Below are 20,106 nucleotides of genomic sequence, written 5' to 3' on the forward strand. Positions count from 1 at the left end.
GGCCCCCCCCCCCCCCCCCCGCCCCGGGCGCTGGGACAGGAGTGGTCACACAGCTACCAAAGAACCACTACAGTGGGCCTATCTGTGGCTGAGGGCAGGAGGGTTAGCTGCTGCTCCTGTCATGAGGCTCCCCACCCAGATCTGCCTCTTCCTTCTAGGGCCTCCTACTGGCTCCCCTAAGTCACTGCAGGGGCCTTGTAGCTCCTCTCCTCAGTTGCTCAGTGATAGACTCTTACAGTTCCATGTGCAGCTCCGACACCGAGAACGTCCCCACCGTTCTGGTTCTGGTGTGTTGCCTATGGTGGGCCCTGCACAAGCGTGACATCTGCTTTACACCAGAGTCGGGTTTCCAAGCACGCCTTCCTGGCCTTGCATTTCAGATCCAGCTTCAAAGTGGTGCTTTCTTTTTGGTCAAAGTTTCCTGCCCCTTTCGCAAGTCCCTTATTCCTGGCTAGTCCCATGCTTCTCAATTCTTTACGAAGACATGCCACGATCTGAGACGTGGGAGAGTTGCCTGTGTACGTTGGCTGTGCATTTACAGTGGCCTCAGTCCCTGTGTCACATCCCCACCCCAGCTGAGTCTGCTGGGTTCTAACTCAGGAGCCAGCAAACGGCAGCTCATGGCCTGTTTTAAATGGCTGGGGAGCTAAGAATGATTTTTACATCTGTAAGTCATTGCAAGTCACATTTCGGGGTCCACAAATAAAGCTTGGCTGGAACACAGTCACCCTCCCCCGTCGATGGACTGTCTACGGCTACTGTTATGGTACTATGGCAGGGTTGAGTAGCTATGACAGAGACGGGATGGCCCGCAGAGCCTCCAATATTAAGCTATCTGACCATCTGACCCTTTGCAGAAACAGTTCGCCATCCCCTGGTGTAAGCAGAGCTTTCCTCACAACTCTCTAATAATTAACTCTAATAATTTCCATTTAGGAACCTACGAAGAGATGCTCGGGCACACTCCGACCTTGAAGGGACAGATGAGAAAGCATCCATGCCACCGCCGATGGGGTCAGGGCCCCAAGAGCAGCATCTCCCTTCTGGATGTTCCCCCAAGCCCTCCTCTCACCGCACCCTGTTAGTTTACGGGTTTCTCCCTCATTCTCGTCTGAAGCGCCAGCACGTTATTATCCATCCCCAGTACCCAGCAGAGGGTCTGACACAAACCAGCAGACTGGAAGTACTTGCCATACAACCTCTTTCTGCAGCTACTTTTTAAAACCACCTCCCTTGCCTGGAAGGCAGATGAATGATTTTTCAAATGGGGAATACCCTTAGAACAAAGAGTGTGTACCTTACGTGTCTGCTTCACACTCAGAGCATAATAACATAGTCGCAATACTGAAAGTACTGACAAAGAAAGGAATATTCGGACATGACTAGTCTGTATCATTTCAATACTAGAAGGCACTACAGAGAAAGGATCATTGTGCTTTTCAAGTGAGCTGAGGCTTAGAAGTTAGCATTTGCTTCAGGTCTTAGAGAATCTCCAAACACAGGGCATGTCTTCAGAGCCTACATGCTCCCCCTACAGTTAAGACTGTGAATGGGTGCGTTTTCTTTATTTCCTCCTTCAGCAGAAACCATGTGCCAGAATCATGGTGGCATCAAACAATGGCTTCTGCTCTAGGACTCTCCCAGAGCACAAGTTCTAGCTTTCCCAAGTGACAGAACCCTCTGGACATCTGGCCAAGTCTACGAACACCTTCTCAGAAAATGACATGTGCTACTTTATTTGGACATTAAGTAACAAGATTCGGGGGTGAGTCTGATGACAATGTAGTGGTGAGTGCCAGTGCCAGCTTGAGACACTGTAACAAGATCGACTACAATTTCTACTGATGAAAAAGCCAGATACTGACCACTGTTGCTTCTGACCAATCCATAGTTAAAGGAGAGGCTATGTTTCAGTTATAGTTTGGTGAAGAAGGAAGACATATTTTTTGCCATCAAGTTTCCTGGACCCCTTGAATTCTGTCTGTGGAGCTCAGGTTAAGAACCCCGGCTCTAGAAGTAACCTGGGAGCCAGCCCACGCAGAGGAGGGATGTTTTTAAAGGTCTAATTAGGTCTCTTGAAAACACAAGTTCCGGGAAAATAGAATTCACTACACAAATTCCACGAGCACCCAAGAATTAAAATCATAGTTCTGGAATGCTCTGCGAGTTGCTCGTGCATGTTTTGGACTGACTCTGACTTTCATGCGTAGAGGGGTTCGTCAAGTCAGGGTGCAGATATACTTCCACTGACCAGGAAGAACAGAGCCTGTGCACCAAGATGCAAACAGACCGTGGCGAAGATTCCAAGGCTTTCCCCATGCACACTCTGGCTGGTTAGCATACTGTTAATCCCTCAAGTATTACATTTTAGTTATGAAAGGAAGTCACCCAGGAGACTGACAGAGCTGTAGAATTGAAATAGAAAAACCTTGGGAGTTAATGCAACCCTGGAATTTTACAGATAAGGACAGTAGAGCAGAGGTGATGTGCCTGATTTAACTGATCCTGGGGAAAAAAATTACAAAAGGATGGGATTTGAGCAAATCCTGATCTAAACCAGAAAATATTTGTGCTTCTGTCTCACCAGCCTCTTATTTAAATTCTGATTTCTCTGTGTATTGTAACTTGATGGACCATTAATCTGGCCAGTATATTTTGCTTTGAATATTGAAGTGGATATTTTGTTTAAAAGATGAAGCGTCAGAGCCCAGAAACTGGTTTTCCCAGCACGATTTAATAAAGTGCGATGTTCCTATCCGATGCTTTTAAAGTGAAAACTTTGTGTATGTAGCAAATAGTTCAAAAATCAAGAAATACCAAGAAAACTATTTTCCTTATGAAAAGGCAGAGAGTTTACAAGGGGAAGACTTCTTCCTTTTTGTTTGTAATAACAAAAATAAACCAAAGTCCTGACATATTTGTAGTATTTTTATTCCTAAAGGAAAAAACAGGAACTTTCATTGTACTTTAAAGTTATTAGCCCAGATATTTTACCAGCTAAGCACTGTGAGCTCAGTCTCACACATGAGACCCGCTGCTCTCTCTAGGAAATGCTCAATTAGGGTGGTGCCTCTGACACACTCAGGGGTCCTGTAGCCCATCGATTTTTCCCAGAGGGTTTCTGCAGCATATAGCCCTGGTTGAACACCACACACCATGCTCGGATTTTTCCTGTTGCCTGGCTAGTGACCCCCCTACAGGAAGATAACAGACACGCCAGGAGGGCGGAGCGGCTTGCTACACATGTCTGGCTACTCTTATCAACTTATCATATAAGGAAAGGAAAGTGATTGATTCGGATCCTGACACCGAGGAATCTGGGGGAAGAGAAACAAAGCAGCATTAACGCTGGTCTATAAAGAGAATACAGCCCTCAGGAGTGAGCAGGGTTATTCTTCCTACTGCCATCTGACAGTTCACTGCAGGACCGACCCACCGGAGGGAAGACAGCATTAACGATCAAGTTCCTGCGGGAAAAAGAGGGAAGAGACTCCCACTGATGGTCCTTAAACCATGGCCGCAGAGCCCCGCATCTGAGAGGGCAGCTTAGGACCGGGATTCCCATGTGCCTTCGAGTTTGCTAAGCTGCTGGTTTATTACCAAAAGAAAGAAAGAATGTGGCAGATTGTTTTCTTTACTTTGAGCTGTGATCTTGTCCTAGCCGCAGCCTATAACAACTTTCGGAAAAGCATGGACAGCATCGGGAGAAGGCAGTATCAGGTTCAGCACGGAGCCTGCAGCTACACTTTCCTCCTGCCGGAGACAGACAACTGTCGCTCTTCTAGCTCCTACGTGCCCAATGCCGTGCAGAGGGACGCACCACTAGATTACGATGACTCGGTGCAGAGGCTGCAAGTGCTGGAGAACATCATGGAAAACAACACTCAGTGGCTAATGAAGGTAGGAAAAAAATCATTTTTACTTGGTGAACAGTTAAAGCTAATAAGATCAGCTTGGTTTTAACATCCCCCCCTCCCCAAAAGGCAATGAGCCCAGGAGAGAGATGGTGGCTAATACCTTTGAATGAATTATCATTTCTTTTATTGTTTTATTCTTTTATGCTCTCCCAGTAGTCCTGGGTGGGAAGCGAAAAGGATTATTGGAGAACAATACCAGAATCCATAGAGAAAGAGATCTCCCGAGTTCAGAATCTTTATTTAATAAAGTAGAGAAAGTGTACTTCTCTGCAAAACGTGTAGGCTGTGTTGTTTGTGTAAGTGGTTTAAATTCAGTAACACCCATTACCAGGGATGTTATAAACTGGTTGCAGGCGGCGGGGCGGGGGTGGGGGGTGCAGGGGGGGAGCTGTAAGCAACTGCGGTGCCGGAGCCAGAAGCCAGGAAAAACGTGACAATCATGCTAATTACTGAGACATAACGGATGGAGTAAAGTGCTTTACCAATTTCCTGAATTTATTTACTAAAATAGACTGCGACTCTTGGTAAATGAAAGGAAATTTAATAAAGCAGACCTTATGTTTCTCAGAACCTGAGGGCTTTACCCTGAAGGGTTTGTCGTTTTGTAAATGGGGTGAGTTTCGCAAGCGTCCGAGGGCATGTCCGGCACCCAGCCCCTCAGCGGGAGCCTCAGGCTGTAAAGGTCACCCCACGTGGGACCGGTGCGCAGGGCATTTCGCCGCAGCTCTGCTGTGACAAGATGGTCATGTTCTCAGGGCTACAGTGATACAGTTTCACAGACATTTCATAGAGACTTTAACCCAAACAGGATATTGAAAGCTCGGTTTTTCTTTCACAGTAACCATTTTCCTCATGTACGTGTGGGGGCTATTTCTACAAAACCCAAAGTCACCCTGAAATTTTTCTTGATATGGACTATATATGTATTTAAAGGAAGCTTAAACAAATTATGTCAATAGATTAATCATTAAATATTATAATGACAGTACATCACGGTGCTTACACAGTAGAGACGGTACTATTTACCAAGCTAATTCACTTCATTCAAGACCTTGCCCCTTAAGAATTCTCAGCCTTTCATTTCCCCATAAACTTTCTGTTAGGATACTTTATCTTAATCTTAGAATAGATCTTGGCTCCGAATCTGTGTTTCTCATTAGCTGTCCTACCTTCAGAGAGGAAACGAGCAAGTTATTACTTGAGTCTAAGCCGGAATGAATGAGTGCCCTCAGCACTGCGTCCACCACAAGCAGAGCGGTCACTTCAATGCAGACACAGAAAACAACACACACTTATCAGAAAGACCTGCTGTCTAATACACAACTCATTACTTATTATCTTTGAAGGCACTGGCCCTTCTGGGCAAATTCTCTCCCAGGTTTTCCTCTTTTCCTAAGAAGGTCCCTATGGTGCGCACTTTTAAAATCTTCAATAATTCATACATGCACATAAAAAGAAGCTGTTCATTCACAGATGTACTTTAAAAACAGGCAGCAACACAGGTTCAAATACTTGGAAGACAGACTGCATGCTAAATGCCTGCTCACTCTGACGTCGTATTTCTTTCTAAATTGTCCTGCTCTCGCTGAACCACCCCCGCCTGCATGCACTGTGGCCACGCCAGGCTAATAGCCGCGGCGAGAGACGGAACATACATCATACGTAGTAAACACCCTCCTCTGCCCGACTGGTAAATCCTCTTTTGAAATAAACAGTCAAGAAACCCTAAAGAGTGTTCTGCCAAATGCAAGATTACTGAATTGCATTTGCTCAATGACGCTCACAGTAAGTATACCTGAAAAACTCCATAGTCAAGGCTCATATTTCTTTCTTAGATAAACAACCCCCTTCTCTTGGATCTTTGAGACACTGTTTAAAGAAGGAAAGGGACAAGAAATTCTACACGAAGAGACCAACATTTTTTCCTTTCCTGGTTCAATTAGTAAATATTTGAAAAGGGGCACAATGGCATTTCTAGATTCTTTATCTCACTAAATGATCACCAACAGCGACGTCATGTTTATCTGTTCATCGGCTCAGCAGCACCTGTCCACCTGGCCTACCTGGGTGATGTGCACCTGAGAAAGTCTGTGTTCGTTCACTCTGTTCACAGGCTCCTCATTTGGGAATGAAAGCCAAAAAAGCAAATATGAAACCTGTTTCAAGTGGTTAAATGTAACCTCTCTGCTTGTTTTTTATTGCTGTGTTTTGTCACCTGTGATAATAAACACTGTGTTTCTCATAAGGGAGAAAATAATATATAATGGAATGATAGATAAGCCACAGGATTAAAGGTTCAACATCACAATCTAACACGTATTCCTAGACTAGCCCAGAGAGAAAAAGTGCAAGTCTGTGTTTTTCGTTGTTTCTCGTATTTCCCTTTCTTTAGGGCTGTTTTTTTTTTTTTTTAATGTTTTCATATTTCCTCTCTCTCTCTGATCAACACTAAAAATTAGAGGGGTCTGTGGGGGGTGGCAGGGTGGGAAACCTGTAAGATTTTAAGAAAGCTTGTTAAGAAGGAAAATAAGACCACGTTCTGGTGAATTTCAGGGCAGATGACTAGCAGGTCATCTCCCGAGTGGCTAGCACTGCCTACAGAGCTTGGACTAAGAAAGGTGTTTTGTACACATCAAGAGATACCACACTGCCCCTTTAATCTGGCAGGCAAAGGAGGTGTCAGACTTCTGAATGAGTGCAGAGGAATATGAATGGAGCCATGCAGGGAGGGCTCGCTCTCTGCTCAGTGGTTAAACAAGGAAAAGACAAATGCATGACAGTTTACCAAATACACCATGATGACCTAAAAAAAATTATATGTCACATCCCCTTGCTAATCCTGCAACTATTCTAAACCTCTACCCCAGTGATACTAAACTCACTATAAAAACTGACAAATAACTTAGCAAAGTGGATTTTATCTTGCCTGGAGACCAAATGTATTTTTTTTTCCGATAAGAGGAAATAGGGAAAGGAAATAAACAATTATTTCACACTGATGAATACCTCAAATTTATAAACAACTGCAAAGCCTATTGTGCTTTAAAACAGAATGTTTTGAAAAATAAAGCTAATGCCTATTAAATTGATGTAAACATTTCCTCTTTTTTTTTTTTTTAATGAAAGAAGTACAGGGTAGGCACTATAAACCTGAATCTAGATTCTTTTCTTTCTCTAAAACTAATAATAATATATGCTTTTAATAAGGTAGGAGGTACTACTATTCTTCAGTGGATGCATAGGGGACAATGCACTTTTGCTGCTAAAAACAAAATTGCTGTCAATGGGAAAAACTGATGGTGAGAGGCTCAGGTACACTCAGACCACCAGCCCCCCATCCTGGTGGCAGTGGAGGAAGGTGGAGAGGGAGCGTGTGTATTTTATCATGTGTGGTTGCAAAACACTCCTTGGCTGTATATTCAAACAAATAAACCAGAGCTGGGTTCACTAAAGGAAAGAAGAAAAAAAATTCCCACCATATCCATAGCCAGTGGCCTACTGCAGGACTGGAGCAGAGCTGCCACTCCTATACTGTCTGTTGTATCTGGAATCATGAAATATGACTGTGTTCAGTGTTAGCAACAAATTCTGTGCATTCAAGCTGCAGAAAGCCTCTATTTCAGATGGCAGGGAAATGATTACTATTGCTATTTAATTATATATTAACATCACTATAGTAAGGAATAAAGAGATGACTGAAGTTTCACAATGGGAGAGGAAGTACAACATTTTTAAGTTTGGAAAATGCAGGTATAATATAATGTTTACTCTGTATCATGTAAGATATATATAGTACAATGTGTGCTTACTAGGTACATTATATAAAACACACTGAATATTTAGTATATACTGTATATGTTGTTTATATAATATTTGCTTTCCATGGTCAAGTAGCCTCTGCTCATTAAATGGGGCCGCTGGCATGCTGAACGATGTAGGTACCACACGGTGGGGAGGTGATTACTTGCCTGCAGAGTCTAGAACTAGGAAGTGGAGCTATATATAACTTCCATAATATCTTACTTCCTGTTTAGACACTGGGTAATCCATAAAGTCTCCATACTAAAATTTGAACATTGGTTTATTTTCATCAATGTAGTTCTTTACAGTTTACAAACAGGTTGGGATCTAAAAGTTTATCTGTAAGTCAGTGACTGTACAGGGACATGAAAGGGAATGACCTTATAAATGGTGATCCTCTGCTCAGGCTGGTCCAGAGTCCTGATTTTAATCTATAACTGAAATCCTGTGTATTTGTAATTGAAAAACAACAGTTTCAATCAGCCCTACCACCATATGGATAACTTAAAAAAAAAAAAGCAAAAATGTTATGAAAGTAATATATGGGCAATGTAAAATAAACCAGTCAAACCGTTAAAACAGTAGAAAGTAGGAAGTATAGTTCTCCGTCTCCCTAATCTTCAGCCCCCTTTTTCCAGATGAGCACATTTATACTAGCCCTTTACTATAACAAATTTAACGTGAAAACGCATGAATTTCCTTCTTCTTAAAATATGTGTGGTGGCATTATACCACTGTGACATGATACCTTGCTTGGATCACAAACGATGTGGAAAGAGGTTGAAAGAAAGAGATTTTATTTAGGGAAAAAGCAAAATTTGGAAGACTGAGGTAAAGAAGATGAAGTAAAGGGGTGTGTGTGTGTGCACACATGTGCACAAGAAAGAGACACAGAGATAGAGTTAGAGAAAGATAGAGATACAGAGAGATAGAGAGAGAGACAGAGACAGAGGGAAAGACAGAGGTGAGGGAGAGAGACACTACCCACAAGTGCTCAGTCAAGATAAGGAAAAGGGGCGGTATTATTGCATGACTGTTTTGACAGAAGAAAGGTAGCTAATATTGTCCTGTAATCTGGCCACCAAATGACACCACGGCCTGCACAGCTCTGGGATTTCCTGAATTGAGACCTAGAGGGTATATGCAATGAATCATGGACATGTACAGATTTTCCAAATCAGGTGCTCATAATTGCAGAATATCTGTGTTACTTAATGATGACAACTCTGCAAACTATTCTCTCTCTTATATGTACATATATGCTTATATGTATATAAAATTTACAAATTTTATAAAATATAATTTGTTTTTTACTAAACATAAAATAAGAAGCTATATATATATGTGTGTACACACACACACACACACACACATATATATATATATCTTTTCACTACATCCTTCTTTGACTTGAACGAACCTGACAATAAGATTTTTCTCCTAAATTATTCTAGAATTCTTCTGATAAAAAGAGAGCTACTCAGCTTCCCAATCACACTTTTCTCACGAAAGTAGCATTAGTAATAGAGTTATTGGGGGCTGCTACCAGGTAGCGCTGAACCACGTTAAAGCACTTTCCACATCCTTAGCCCATTTTGTCCCAAGACTATCCCTAGAACACAGGCATGATAGATACAATCCTATTTATTTTTAATCACTCATAAACATGGGTCAAGATAATATCGATGTGCTTTGCAGTTTGGAAGTCTTGTATGGATTATCTAGAGAGAGGAAAACAAACAGGCAAAGGCACGTACATTCCCCCTTTTGACAAAAAACAGAATTTTCCATGGGGCTGGAAAAACTACAGCAAACTGTTGGGAGATGTGTGAATGAATATGAATATAGTGTTATTTCTTAGTCCACTAACGTAAATGAATGAATTCCACTCTACCCCCTCCCACTCCTTTTGGGCAGGAGCCATTAAAGTTCATTTATTTGTTCAACAAATATTTATTGAAAGTCTCCATGTGTCCTAGAGGCATTCTAGCACTCAGAATAAATCAGTGAGGTGAGGTCAACGACCAAGGGTCTGGCTCTGGTGGGGACTTGCTACATTATAGCATGGCGTTCCTGGCAGGACATGTGTCCAAAGGTAGGAAGCACTACACAAAATAAATGAGCGACAAGGGAAAGACCTGGTAAAGGAGATCAGGAGTGTTGGAGAGCAGGGGTGGAGAAGGGTGATGTTACCAGTTTGGTCACTTCACTGAAACCTCTTTCATAAAACGAAATCAATTCAAACTCCTTCTGAAAGGTCACTTTTCCTTTCACCAAAGGGATACATGGTTATTACAGAAAACAGAGCATACAAATGGTGAACAGAAGATACATGCTATGTATAATTCCATCATTCTGGAATGACTGTCCTTAATACTGAGTGCCTATAGATGCCTATGAATGTAGAATTATTTTCTCCACCACCTAACTCTGACTCAGGTATGCTAGCTGTCTGCAAATTAGTATTTTAATTAGATATTTCCCCATGAAATCACCTTTCTTTCTTATCCTAATCTTGGCACGCACCAGCTAATGAAAGATGTGAAATCTATTCAAGTCCCCTGAGGAGTGGGCCTAATCCTTTTACCATCATCGCTGCTTCAACCAGCTACAACCATTATCTTTGCCATTCAACTAGAACCTAATTAAAACCTCCATGGGACCAGCCCCGGGGGGCTCCTGGGATGGTAATTACTTTGCTCCAAAATCAGCCTCAGTCCTCCCTTTGAACAAACTTTTCAGAGCCTATGAATTGCTTTTGAAATCTTGACATTAACCTGACAACTTAACACTACGAAGTATTCACAGCCAATATTTAATATTTTAAAAACCAACACTCGAACCAACTAAGTATATACGTTAAGAATATAACCTGATATTTATTACGACGTCACGTTACATTTTTTCATGGACAATGGTGATTTTTAAGGGAAGAGATATCAAGATATATAGGTCTTAGAAAATACATTATTTTATCATGTTGACACAGTTTCTTTGAGAATGCATCATTTTATATGTGAATATTCATAAGTTATATTTTTTAGGTAGAGAATATCGATAAAGTCTAAAAAGGAGACAAGCATTCCGCCTCTCCATTTCTCAATTTTGTTACATTCCATCTAGACCATATTAATACCTGTTCACATATTAGCCATCTTCTCAATGTGAGGGTGACTTACTGTGCTGATTGGCCTGGTGACAGAACCTACCATCCCCATCACCCTGTCTTAAGTACTCAGTATTCCAGGATGGACACTGGCATCCCCATTACGATTGTTCCAGCAAATGCCAGGAATGAAGGGGAAACCTGAACTGTGCATTGGCTTCTGGAAGCCACTAACTAACACTTGGTACTGGGCCCAAGATGTTCCACTCCAGAAGTTTCTACTTTGGCAGCCGAAAGTACATATTGGTAATTAGGTTCAAAGCAAAAAGAAAAAGAAAAATGTGTCGTAAAGTTGTCCCATTTCGTGAACGCACAAGGAGGCCATACTCTTCGGTACAACCTGCTGAATTGTGCGGGACTCTGTAAAGGACAGTGAGTCTGATGGTCTTTCTGTTCCAAGACATGGAAGAGGGGTTTGGGAGCCTCTGAAGAACAAGGAAGAGATGAAAAAAATGGAGCCCACTTTAGGGGTTTCATTTTAGCCCAAGCCAGCCCCAGAAATTCAGCCAGACCAGAACAAAGGGAATGACATGCTCATGTTCTCCTGAATTTGGAATAAAGACATTTTATATGGGGGTGTCTGGGTGGCTTAGTTGGTTAAGCCTCTGCCTTGGGCTCCGGTCATGATCCCAGTCCCGCATTCGGCTCTCTGCTCAGTGGGGAGCCTGCTTCTCCCTCCGGCCTCCCTCTCCCCACTTCTCGCCCCCCTGGCTCCTGCTCTCTTTCTCACAAAAATAAATAAAATCTTTTAAAAAAAAAAGGCATTACACCAAAAGAAGACATATCTTGGATACAACTATTCAGATTCAAACAAATCTAAATATAAAATAAATCATGTTTGCATGTGAAGTCAATACTATTATTGATGGACAAGCATGCCTTTGAAGTTACTTTCTCGGGTTTTGGTGTCTGCATGTTTATTTATTTTTTTAAAAGATTTTATTTATTTATTTGAGAGAAAGAGAATAGGAGCAGGGGGAGGGGCGGAGGGAGAAGCAGGCTCCCCGCTAAGCCAGGAGCCTGATGCTGGACTCGATCCTGGGACGCTGAGATCATGACCTGAGCTGAAGGCAGACGCCCAACGGAATGAGCCACCTGGACGCCCTGGTGTCTGCATGTTTAATTAACTATATAACCCATGCAATGTGAGGCTAGAGAATACCAGTTTTTTGTTGTTATTTCATTTGTTCCTCTTTATATGTAGTAAATGACTTTAAAGACTTATTTTCTTACAGCAGTTTTAGGTTCGCAGCAAAATTTAGCAGAAGGTCCAGAGATTTCCTGTATACCCCCTACCCCCACATACATGCATAGCTCCCCCTGTTCTCAGTGACCCCCACCAAGTGGTCCTTTCGTTACAACTGATGGACTTCCATTAACACACCTTCATCTCCCAGAGTCCACAGTTTACGTCAGGGTTACTCTTGGTGTCGTGCACCCACAGGTCTGGACAAATGTATCCACCGTTACAGTGCCGTGCGGAGTAGTTTCACTGCCCTGAAAACCCTCTGTGCTCCACCGACTCCTCCCTCCCTTCCTCCAAACCTCTGCCAACCACTGATCTGTTCACCGTGTTCACAATTTTGTCTTTTCCAGAACGTCATATAGTTGGAATCATGCGGTATGTAGCTTTTTCACTTAGGAAGTGCCTTTTTTTTTTTTTTTTATCATGATTAACTACATTTGTTTAGTAACCCCTTGCCTTATTCAACTAAGTTAACTGGCTAAAACCCCCACTGTGCACCTTCAGAAATATAAGGCGGCAGCAGGACTCTAAGGGATTATGTGTTTCAAATAAGGTGATGAGTGCAAAAGCAAGGTGGAAACTGTATGGTGCTGCACTATTGCAGGGACCGTAATTATAATTAATTTTAATAACAACACCAGAAACACAGTTACCAAGATCTGTACTGTCTCTCATATTCAAGATTACAATTCCACTCACTCTTATCAGGCTGAATGAGCAGACCTCACACCTTTGAGTTGTACCCCTCAAAGCACATCTTCCCTCTGTAAGATAATGAACTTCCTTTCAACATGGAAAAGGCCCATTGCAAGTGCATACAGAAAGTGTCTATACCACGCGGCTGGGTGCCTCTCTAGAAACACCCTGCTCTGAGACTCTCCACGACCTCTTCTCCTGTACCACCTGCCTATGGCGCTCCACCACGCTCACGGATAGAGCTATGGAGCCCATTAAAACAGCCAAACTTTATTGTTAAATGTATTTTTTATCACTTCAGCTTCCAATAAGTCATAAGCAATGCTGCCCTTCTGTCCGTTCTGTTTTTATGGAAGGGAGGTCCTCAAACTGCCTCCTGAGTGGGCATTCTGGAGTTAACTAGTCAAGCCACATGTCTGGGTAAAAAAGATTCAAAATTCCTAAGAGGTATCATTTCCTCTGGGCTCCTGTAAGTATTTTCTCTGCCATTAGATTTGTGGAATCACCAGATACTATCAATTCTTGGTTGTCTGCTGGATAATTATAAACATTAGTCTGAAGATAATCGGAATATTCCTTTGAGTTTTATTAACTACTATCTAGTCTTCGGAATCTTGGAAAATGATTACATACAGATGTAGCTTAAAACTTCCCTACGCAAACTGGTCTTCTTAATGAGAAATTCTAGTGCAAAAATGCTGCTGGAGAGAAGATACTTTGCTGAATAACATAATCAAATTCTGACCACAAGCTAATTATCTATGCTTAACCTTTGGTGCATGTATATGAAATTCCTTTTTATTTTTAGTTACTAAGAAAGAGATTGTTAAATTCACTAAAACATTTTTAAAACTTATCCAGATTTAAACTTACTAAAGTGTTACTAACAGGAATTCCCACCCAGAATTGGTTTTAACCTAACTATAAGAATAAAATGCTCTTAAAAGCATTGATGGCTGAGATAATTAGGTTATAAGTTAAAGAACCAGGGTTAATCAGAACACCATTCTCTCAAATAACCACTGGTCATTTTGCAATGTGTGATTGTCCATACTTTCAAATATGGTCCCCTTCTGGGTTACAACACAGTAAATCCATATGCGCTTTTTCCTCTAATTGGGCAATGTTTAATACATAGAACCTATTTATTACTGCATGACTAGCCTGCCCCAGGCCATGGAGGTTTTACATCTGCAACACACAGAGTTAAAGTACAGAATGCTACTTTCCTTTACCCTTCCTCACCCTGAAATGCATTACCATTCAAGTCAGTGGTCTCTGAATGAGAAAGAAGAAATAGTGAAAATACTTGTTGAATAAACAAGTCTTAGAGCTGGAATCCTTTCTCTATCCATTTCAGTTTTAGGGGATTCAAAATCCTAAGTTGGCCACACAGGTCAGCCACAACAGCCACGGAGATAAGCTAGCACCACTTACCTCTTCAAAAACAAGGGGGCTGTTGGCTCGTTACTGTGATGCCAGCATCTTTCACTTGTTTGTTTAAAAAGTCTACAGAGTTCTTGCAAAAAGGATACCGTTCATGTGACAGCAGTCAGTACAGGTCAAACCAGAGAAAGGCACTTCCCTCTTTGGCGGCGCTATGACCTTGTTGCTGTACCATGAGAGAGTGGGCAGTGATCAGCATCATGATGGCAGCTGGCACACGTCACATTTACAACGGAGTGACAGCCCATTGATACTCTCTTCCTCCTTTACAGAGAAAACTCAAGCTCAGAGTGCTGTCAGATGGTACACAGCTGCCCAAACCACAGTCAAGTTGCTTTATTTTGGAGCTTCTTATAATAACACACATTCTCAAAAGATTTAAATGGAAGTCCACGTATCTCCTTGCGTGGATTGGGAGAGCTGACAGGCTTTGCAGTGTTCACCTGACACCTGCTGCTCTGACACCACACAGGATGGTCACACCCAAAGAATGACCACACCACAAGGAAGAGCAAATATGGCGAAGACCAATCTGGGTGGATATTCTTACTCCCATCTGAGCCCTGGAGGCGTGCTGAGATGTGAAGTGACTTGCTAGGCTCCAGAGATACCAGGCTGCCAGCACACCCAGTGTGTCTTCTTTCAAAGCCCTTCGATCAACGGCAGTGTTCCACCCCCTCCCCTCCCAAGCTTTGCTTTTTCACTCTCAGGACTGGAACCTACACTCCTACGAATGGTAAAACCCACATGATTTAAACGTCAATATGACATTGTGTAAGCACACATGGTAGCTGCCACCCTTTGGCATCACCAGACACACATGCATCGTAACAGCAAGATGGCAGCCAGCGAAGTTTGGAGACAATGGCACATACCAGGCTATGTTTTCAGACATAGGAAGGGATTTGTTAATAAGCAAGGGCAGGTGCTAAAATCAAAAGGTAACTCTTTCACAGGCAGCCCTGCAGGAATAAGGGATGGGCAAAACGAGCCTTAAAGAGCAGGAACTTATTCCTGTATGCACACACACACAATGCTCTCCAACACGCGGATGGACAAGGTCAGCCCTTGCCTTCACATTTATTCATTTATACCGCTGCATGAGGCATGCCTCAGACTGCACTGAGCCACAGTGGGGAAGCAGATGTTCCTGTCCTCAGAAGGTCGGTATTAGCCTAACACTCAGTCGAAACGCCTATGCTATTTCACCTCACTTCATCTCATCACAGAGGCTTTGTACCACCTCACATCGGCACAAGTAGGGTGAGTCCAGACAAAACATATGAGACCACATTCACGTAACTTCCTGTACAGCATATTCTTATAACTGTTCTATTTCATTTTCAGTTGTTAATATCTTACCGTACCTAATTTAGAAGTTAACTTTATCATAAGATGTATGTACAGGACAAAACACAGAATATATAGCGTTTGGTACTATCTGTGGTTTCAAGCTTCCACTGGGTGTCTGGGACTATGACCCCCACAGAGAAGGGGTACTACTATATCTCTTCCTCCCAAGGTTACTCACCATCTGTCCTCCGTCACTACAGGTTAATTCTGCTAAGTTTTAGGTTTCGTATTCTTATTTGGTCCATTCTATTACTCCTCTGACTCATCCATGTTCTTGTAAAATTTGCTCTTTTCCATTACTGTGTAGTGTTTCATTGTACGACACAGTTCATGTACCCCCGGTACAGCTGTCGACGGATAGCGTTTCGTTGTACGACACAGTTCATGTACCCGCGGTACTGCTGTCGATGGACAGCGTTTTGTACGACACAGTTCATGTACCCGCGGTACTGCTGTAGATGGACAGCGTTTTGTTGTACGACACAGTTCATGTACCCGCGGTACTGCTGTAGATGGACAGCGTTTTGTTGTACGACACAGTTCATGTACCCGCGGTACTGCTGTAGATGGACAGTGTTTTGTTGTACGACACAGTTCATGTACCCGTGGTACTGCTGTAGAGGGATATCTGGGTTCTTTCACGAAAGTCAACACTTCTTAACTGGACACACCCATGTACTGTTATCATTGGAATCTATACAGTTGGACGGACTTAATGATGCCTTGAATGACTTCCAAGACTAATTTGCCCTCAAATGAAATCTACTCTGCAGAAAATATGTTGAGGAGTGGTCTCTTCCTCCACACGTAATTCCATAACCTCCATAATCAGAGGTTAACAAGAAGATAGGGTGGGGATAAAACAAAGAGCCTGTCAAGTACCCATCCGTGACTTTCTCTGGCCTTTCCAATCTTCACCGCTTCCCTGACAACACATGAATTTTCCAGCCTCATCAGAAAGAGAGATGGTTCCACACTCAACAATTTTCCAGCTTACAGCTTGTGTCTGGGAGCACCATGGCTTTCCTTCTGTTTTGAAGTCTTTCTATAATAATATTATGCTTCAGTTTGTATGCTTTATGGTCATCCTTATGAAAACCTTGTAAGGTGCACTTTCTGTGCCATAGCTCAGCTCGTGGCCGCTGGGGGTAAAGGTTAAGATGAGGATGCACATCCCAGCTTTAAGTTCATCACTGGGATTTTCAGCAAATTTCCTAAGCTGGCATGAACTTTTCCCCCAAAGACATCCATGCTCCAGGGGACTAATGACACAAGGGTTGAGGAAGAGGTCTACACATACCCGGAAAATGCCAGGATGCAGGAAAGACATTTTGGATGAGTCCTTTACTTAAGTTCTAACTTTGACCTCCTTACGCCAAAGTACTCCTAAAGTCAACCAGAAGAGAGCCAAGATTCCACTGGAACCAACTGCTCATAATTTGAATCCCACAGAGCAGCCAAAACTCCAGTGTAGGTCCTTCTGCTGAGGGGATTCAACAAAGATGCTAAGCCACAAAGTTTAAGCTGGCATTTAGACCACTTTAATTTGAAACCAGATTTCTACAGCTGAGGGAAACTTTCAAGAATTCACTACCACTGATAAAATTAAACTGGTTTGCAGGAGTCAAGACCAAATCATAGCAGCAACCACAGTGATTTCTGGTTAAAAAATGAGGGTGAGATGACTCATACTTTGATTGAAACAAACAAACCCTAACAATAGGAAAACCTCTGCTACTGCTCCTTTCTTCCTGTGTGCCCCCCACCCTCATTCCCACTTCCTGTGTGCCCCTCACCCTCATTCCCACTTCCTGTGTGCCCCTCACTCCATTCCCACTTCCTGTGTGTCCCCTCTCCCTCATTCCCACTTCCTGTGTGCCCCCCACCCTCATTCTCACTTCCCGTGTGTCCCTTTACCCCTCATTCCCACTTCCTTTGTGTCCCCTCATGCTTCATTCCCACTTCCTGCGTGTCCCTTCACCCCTCATTCCCACTTCCCATGTGCCCTCATCCCTTATTCCCACTTCCTGTGTGTCCCCTTATTCCTCATTCTCTCTTCCTGCCTGCCCCCCATCCCTCATTCCCACTTCCTGCTTGTGTCCTCACCCTTCAGTCCCACTTTCCCTGTGTTCTCACCCCTCGTTCCCACTTCCTACTTGTCCCTCTCTCCTCATTCCCACTTCCTGCTTGTCCCTCTCTCCTCATTCCCACTTCCTGCTTGTCCCTCTCTCCTCATTCCCACTTCCTGCTTGTCCCTCTCTCCTCATTCCCACTTCCTGCTTGTCCCTCTCTCCTCATTCCCACTTCCTGCTTGTCCCTCTCTCCTCATTCCCACTTCCTGCTTGTCCCTCTCTCCTCATTCCCACTTCCTGCTTGTCCCTCTCTCCTCATTCCCACTTCCTGCTTGTCCCTCTCTCCTCATTCCCACTTCCTGCTTGTCCCTCTCTCCTCATTCCCACTTCCTGCTTGTCCCTCTCTCCTCATTCCCACTTCCTGCTTGTCCCTCTCTCCTCATTCCCACTTCCTGCTTGTCCCTCTCTCCTCATTCCCACTTCCTGCTTGTCCCTCTCTCCTCATTCCCACTTCCTGCTTGTCCCTCTCTCCTCATTCCCACTTCCTGCTTGTCCCTCTCTCCTCATTCCCACTTCCTGCTTGTCCCCTCACCCCTCATTCCCATCAGTTCCTTTGCATGGCCTTACCCCTCAACCTCACTTGCAGTGAGCTTTTTGCTCCCACTGAATTAGTCCGTGAAGATGTACATCTTAAGTGCCTTGTGTGAATGAGAACCCAGCAGCTCTGAAAAAGGGGTGGTGGTGTACTACACCAGCATATACTATCCCTCAAAAAGCACTCCTTGATGTAAACATCTGACCCCTAAAGATGAAGCAGAGTGAGTCAGCCATTTCATGGTGGCTCAAAGTGATACTGGGACCCTCACCCCATTGAAACAGAACTATCTCCTGAAAGGATTTTTTTTCCCCTTTAAGTTGTGAGTAAAAATTCAAGCATGCAGAAGAAAAAGTCAATTCTGAATGACATGCTTTTTATAACTCATGGCAGTGGAGTGAAAGGGAATAGGAATTTTCCACTAGCTTCCATTGGAATAGACATGCATGCAAGTCAGTAGGGTTAGGGAGAAGGGGCAGACCTCCAGAACTGAAACTAATTATGGGAAAATGATTCAAATCCCTTGTACTCTTACCGCAAGCATTTGGAGAATCAGAAAAGTTACTTTCCAAATTGCTTTGGTGTTCTGGAAAATTTGGCTTTTCCATATGTTATAAAACTAGTTTGACTTTGAACAAGTGAGGATGGCAGGCATGCAAACTATCAGTTACATGCAGAAGTGGACCACCTGACTTTTGTGAAACTGGTATACACTCTGTCCTTCCGCTACCCGACCAAACTCACCTCAGCCTGAGGCAACCGTGCTACCCCTGGAACACACGTCCGCTGCTCTAAGAGTGTTCCTCTATAGCACACTATGCTTGTAAAAGTTGTCAGCCTGAAAGGAGACATGGTGCCAAACAACCAGCTTGCAAGAAACGGGTGGTTCTTCTTATTGGTTTCGGAAGTTAGGCATATTCAAGTATATGTCTTAAGGAAGATCTTACATAATTACCAGTTCTTTTTGATTTACTGATTTTCCAATCAACATTTCAAATCATAGAGATCGCAGTTAAAGACAATATATGGATTGAGGGAAGGGAGGAGAGGGGGTAGACTGAGTACATATCCTACTCAATGCAGGAGTCTATAAAGATGTTTCAAGACTTAATACCAAGGATTTGCCAGTGGGATGTATGTGCCAGCTAGGCATCGCTCAGCTTCTCAAAGTTTGGAATCAAATTGGACACTGCCACCCTCCTTTTGAGTCCCATGCCGATTGTCATGCAAGACTTGGCTCAGAGGCATATTCTGATAGCGCTGAAATTGTGAGCTACTTTTCTTCTGTGATACTAATTCTTCTAGTGGCTGGCAGGTGTTAAGTATGGCGGGGTTTCCCTTGACCATTAAACTATCTCCCACGGCTCCTATGGCTTTGCTGCAGCGACCCAGGGTGCCCTGGCAAACCGTTTGAGAACAGTGCTAATTTCTTCCATTTAATTTTTATGCTAACATAGCTCCGTAGGCATTTATATGCCTATTTTACCAATGAGAAACCTGAGGTAAAAAAAGCTGACCAGGTAGCTATTACATAGTTGAGCTAGGATTCACACGCGGGGTGGCTGAGTCTCAGCATCTGTGCTGGAAGGACAACCCCACAATCACAATAGCTTCAAGAATCACAACCTCTTCCCCACCTTCACCCAACAAAAACAAAGGCACTTTATTCAGGTTTTTTATTTATTTTTTAAATCAGGTTGCTTAAGCAAGAACTACTTCAATTGGAAAAATTCAAATAAGATAAAAATTCAATGGACTAATTCATGGATTTCACTTTTCTCAGAGTAATTTTGTTTTCATTCCAATGGGCAATG

At 43.1% G+C, this 20,106-nt stretch overlaps 2 protein-coding genes across 3 annotated transcripts in view; one reads left to right on the top strand and one right to left on the bottom strand.

The window, feature by feature from the left end:
• MCPH1 (microcephalin 1) overlaps positions 1 to 20,106 on the bottom strand; it is a 243,062-nt gene that overhangs the window by 71,523 nt on the left and 151,433 nt on the right. The window lies entirely within an intron of this gene.
• Positions 3,265 to 20,106, top strand: part of ANGPT2 (angiopoietin 2) — a 56,145-nt gene continuing 39,303 nt past the window's right edge. For both annotated transcript variants that reach the window (XM_008706146.2, XM_008706147.2), the window contains exon 1: positions 3,265 to 3,900. In XM_008706146.2, the coding sequence (XP_008704368.1) occupies positions 3,616 to 3,900 (285 nt within the window). In that variant the 5' untranslated portion in view covers positions 3,265 to 3,615. The remainder of the gene's footprint in view (positions 3,901 to 20,106) is intronic.

The sequence above is a fragment of the Ursus maritimus genome, unplaced genomic scaffold, assembly GCF_017311325.1.
Source record: "Ursus maritimus isolate PB19 unplaced genomic scaffold, ASM1731132v1 scaffold_28, whole genome shotgun sequence".
NCBI classification, from domain to species: domain Eukaryota; kingdom Metazoa; phylum Chordata; class Mammalia; order Carnivora; family Ursidae; genus Ursus; species Ursus maritimus.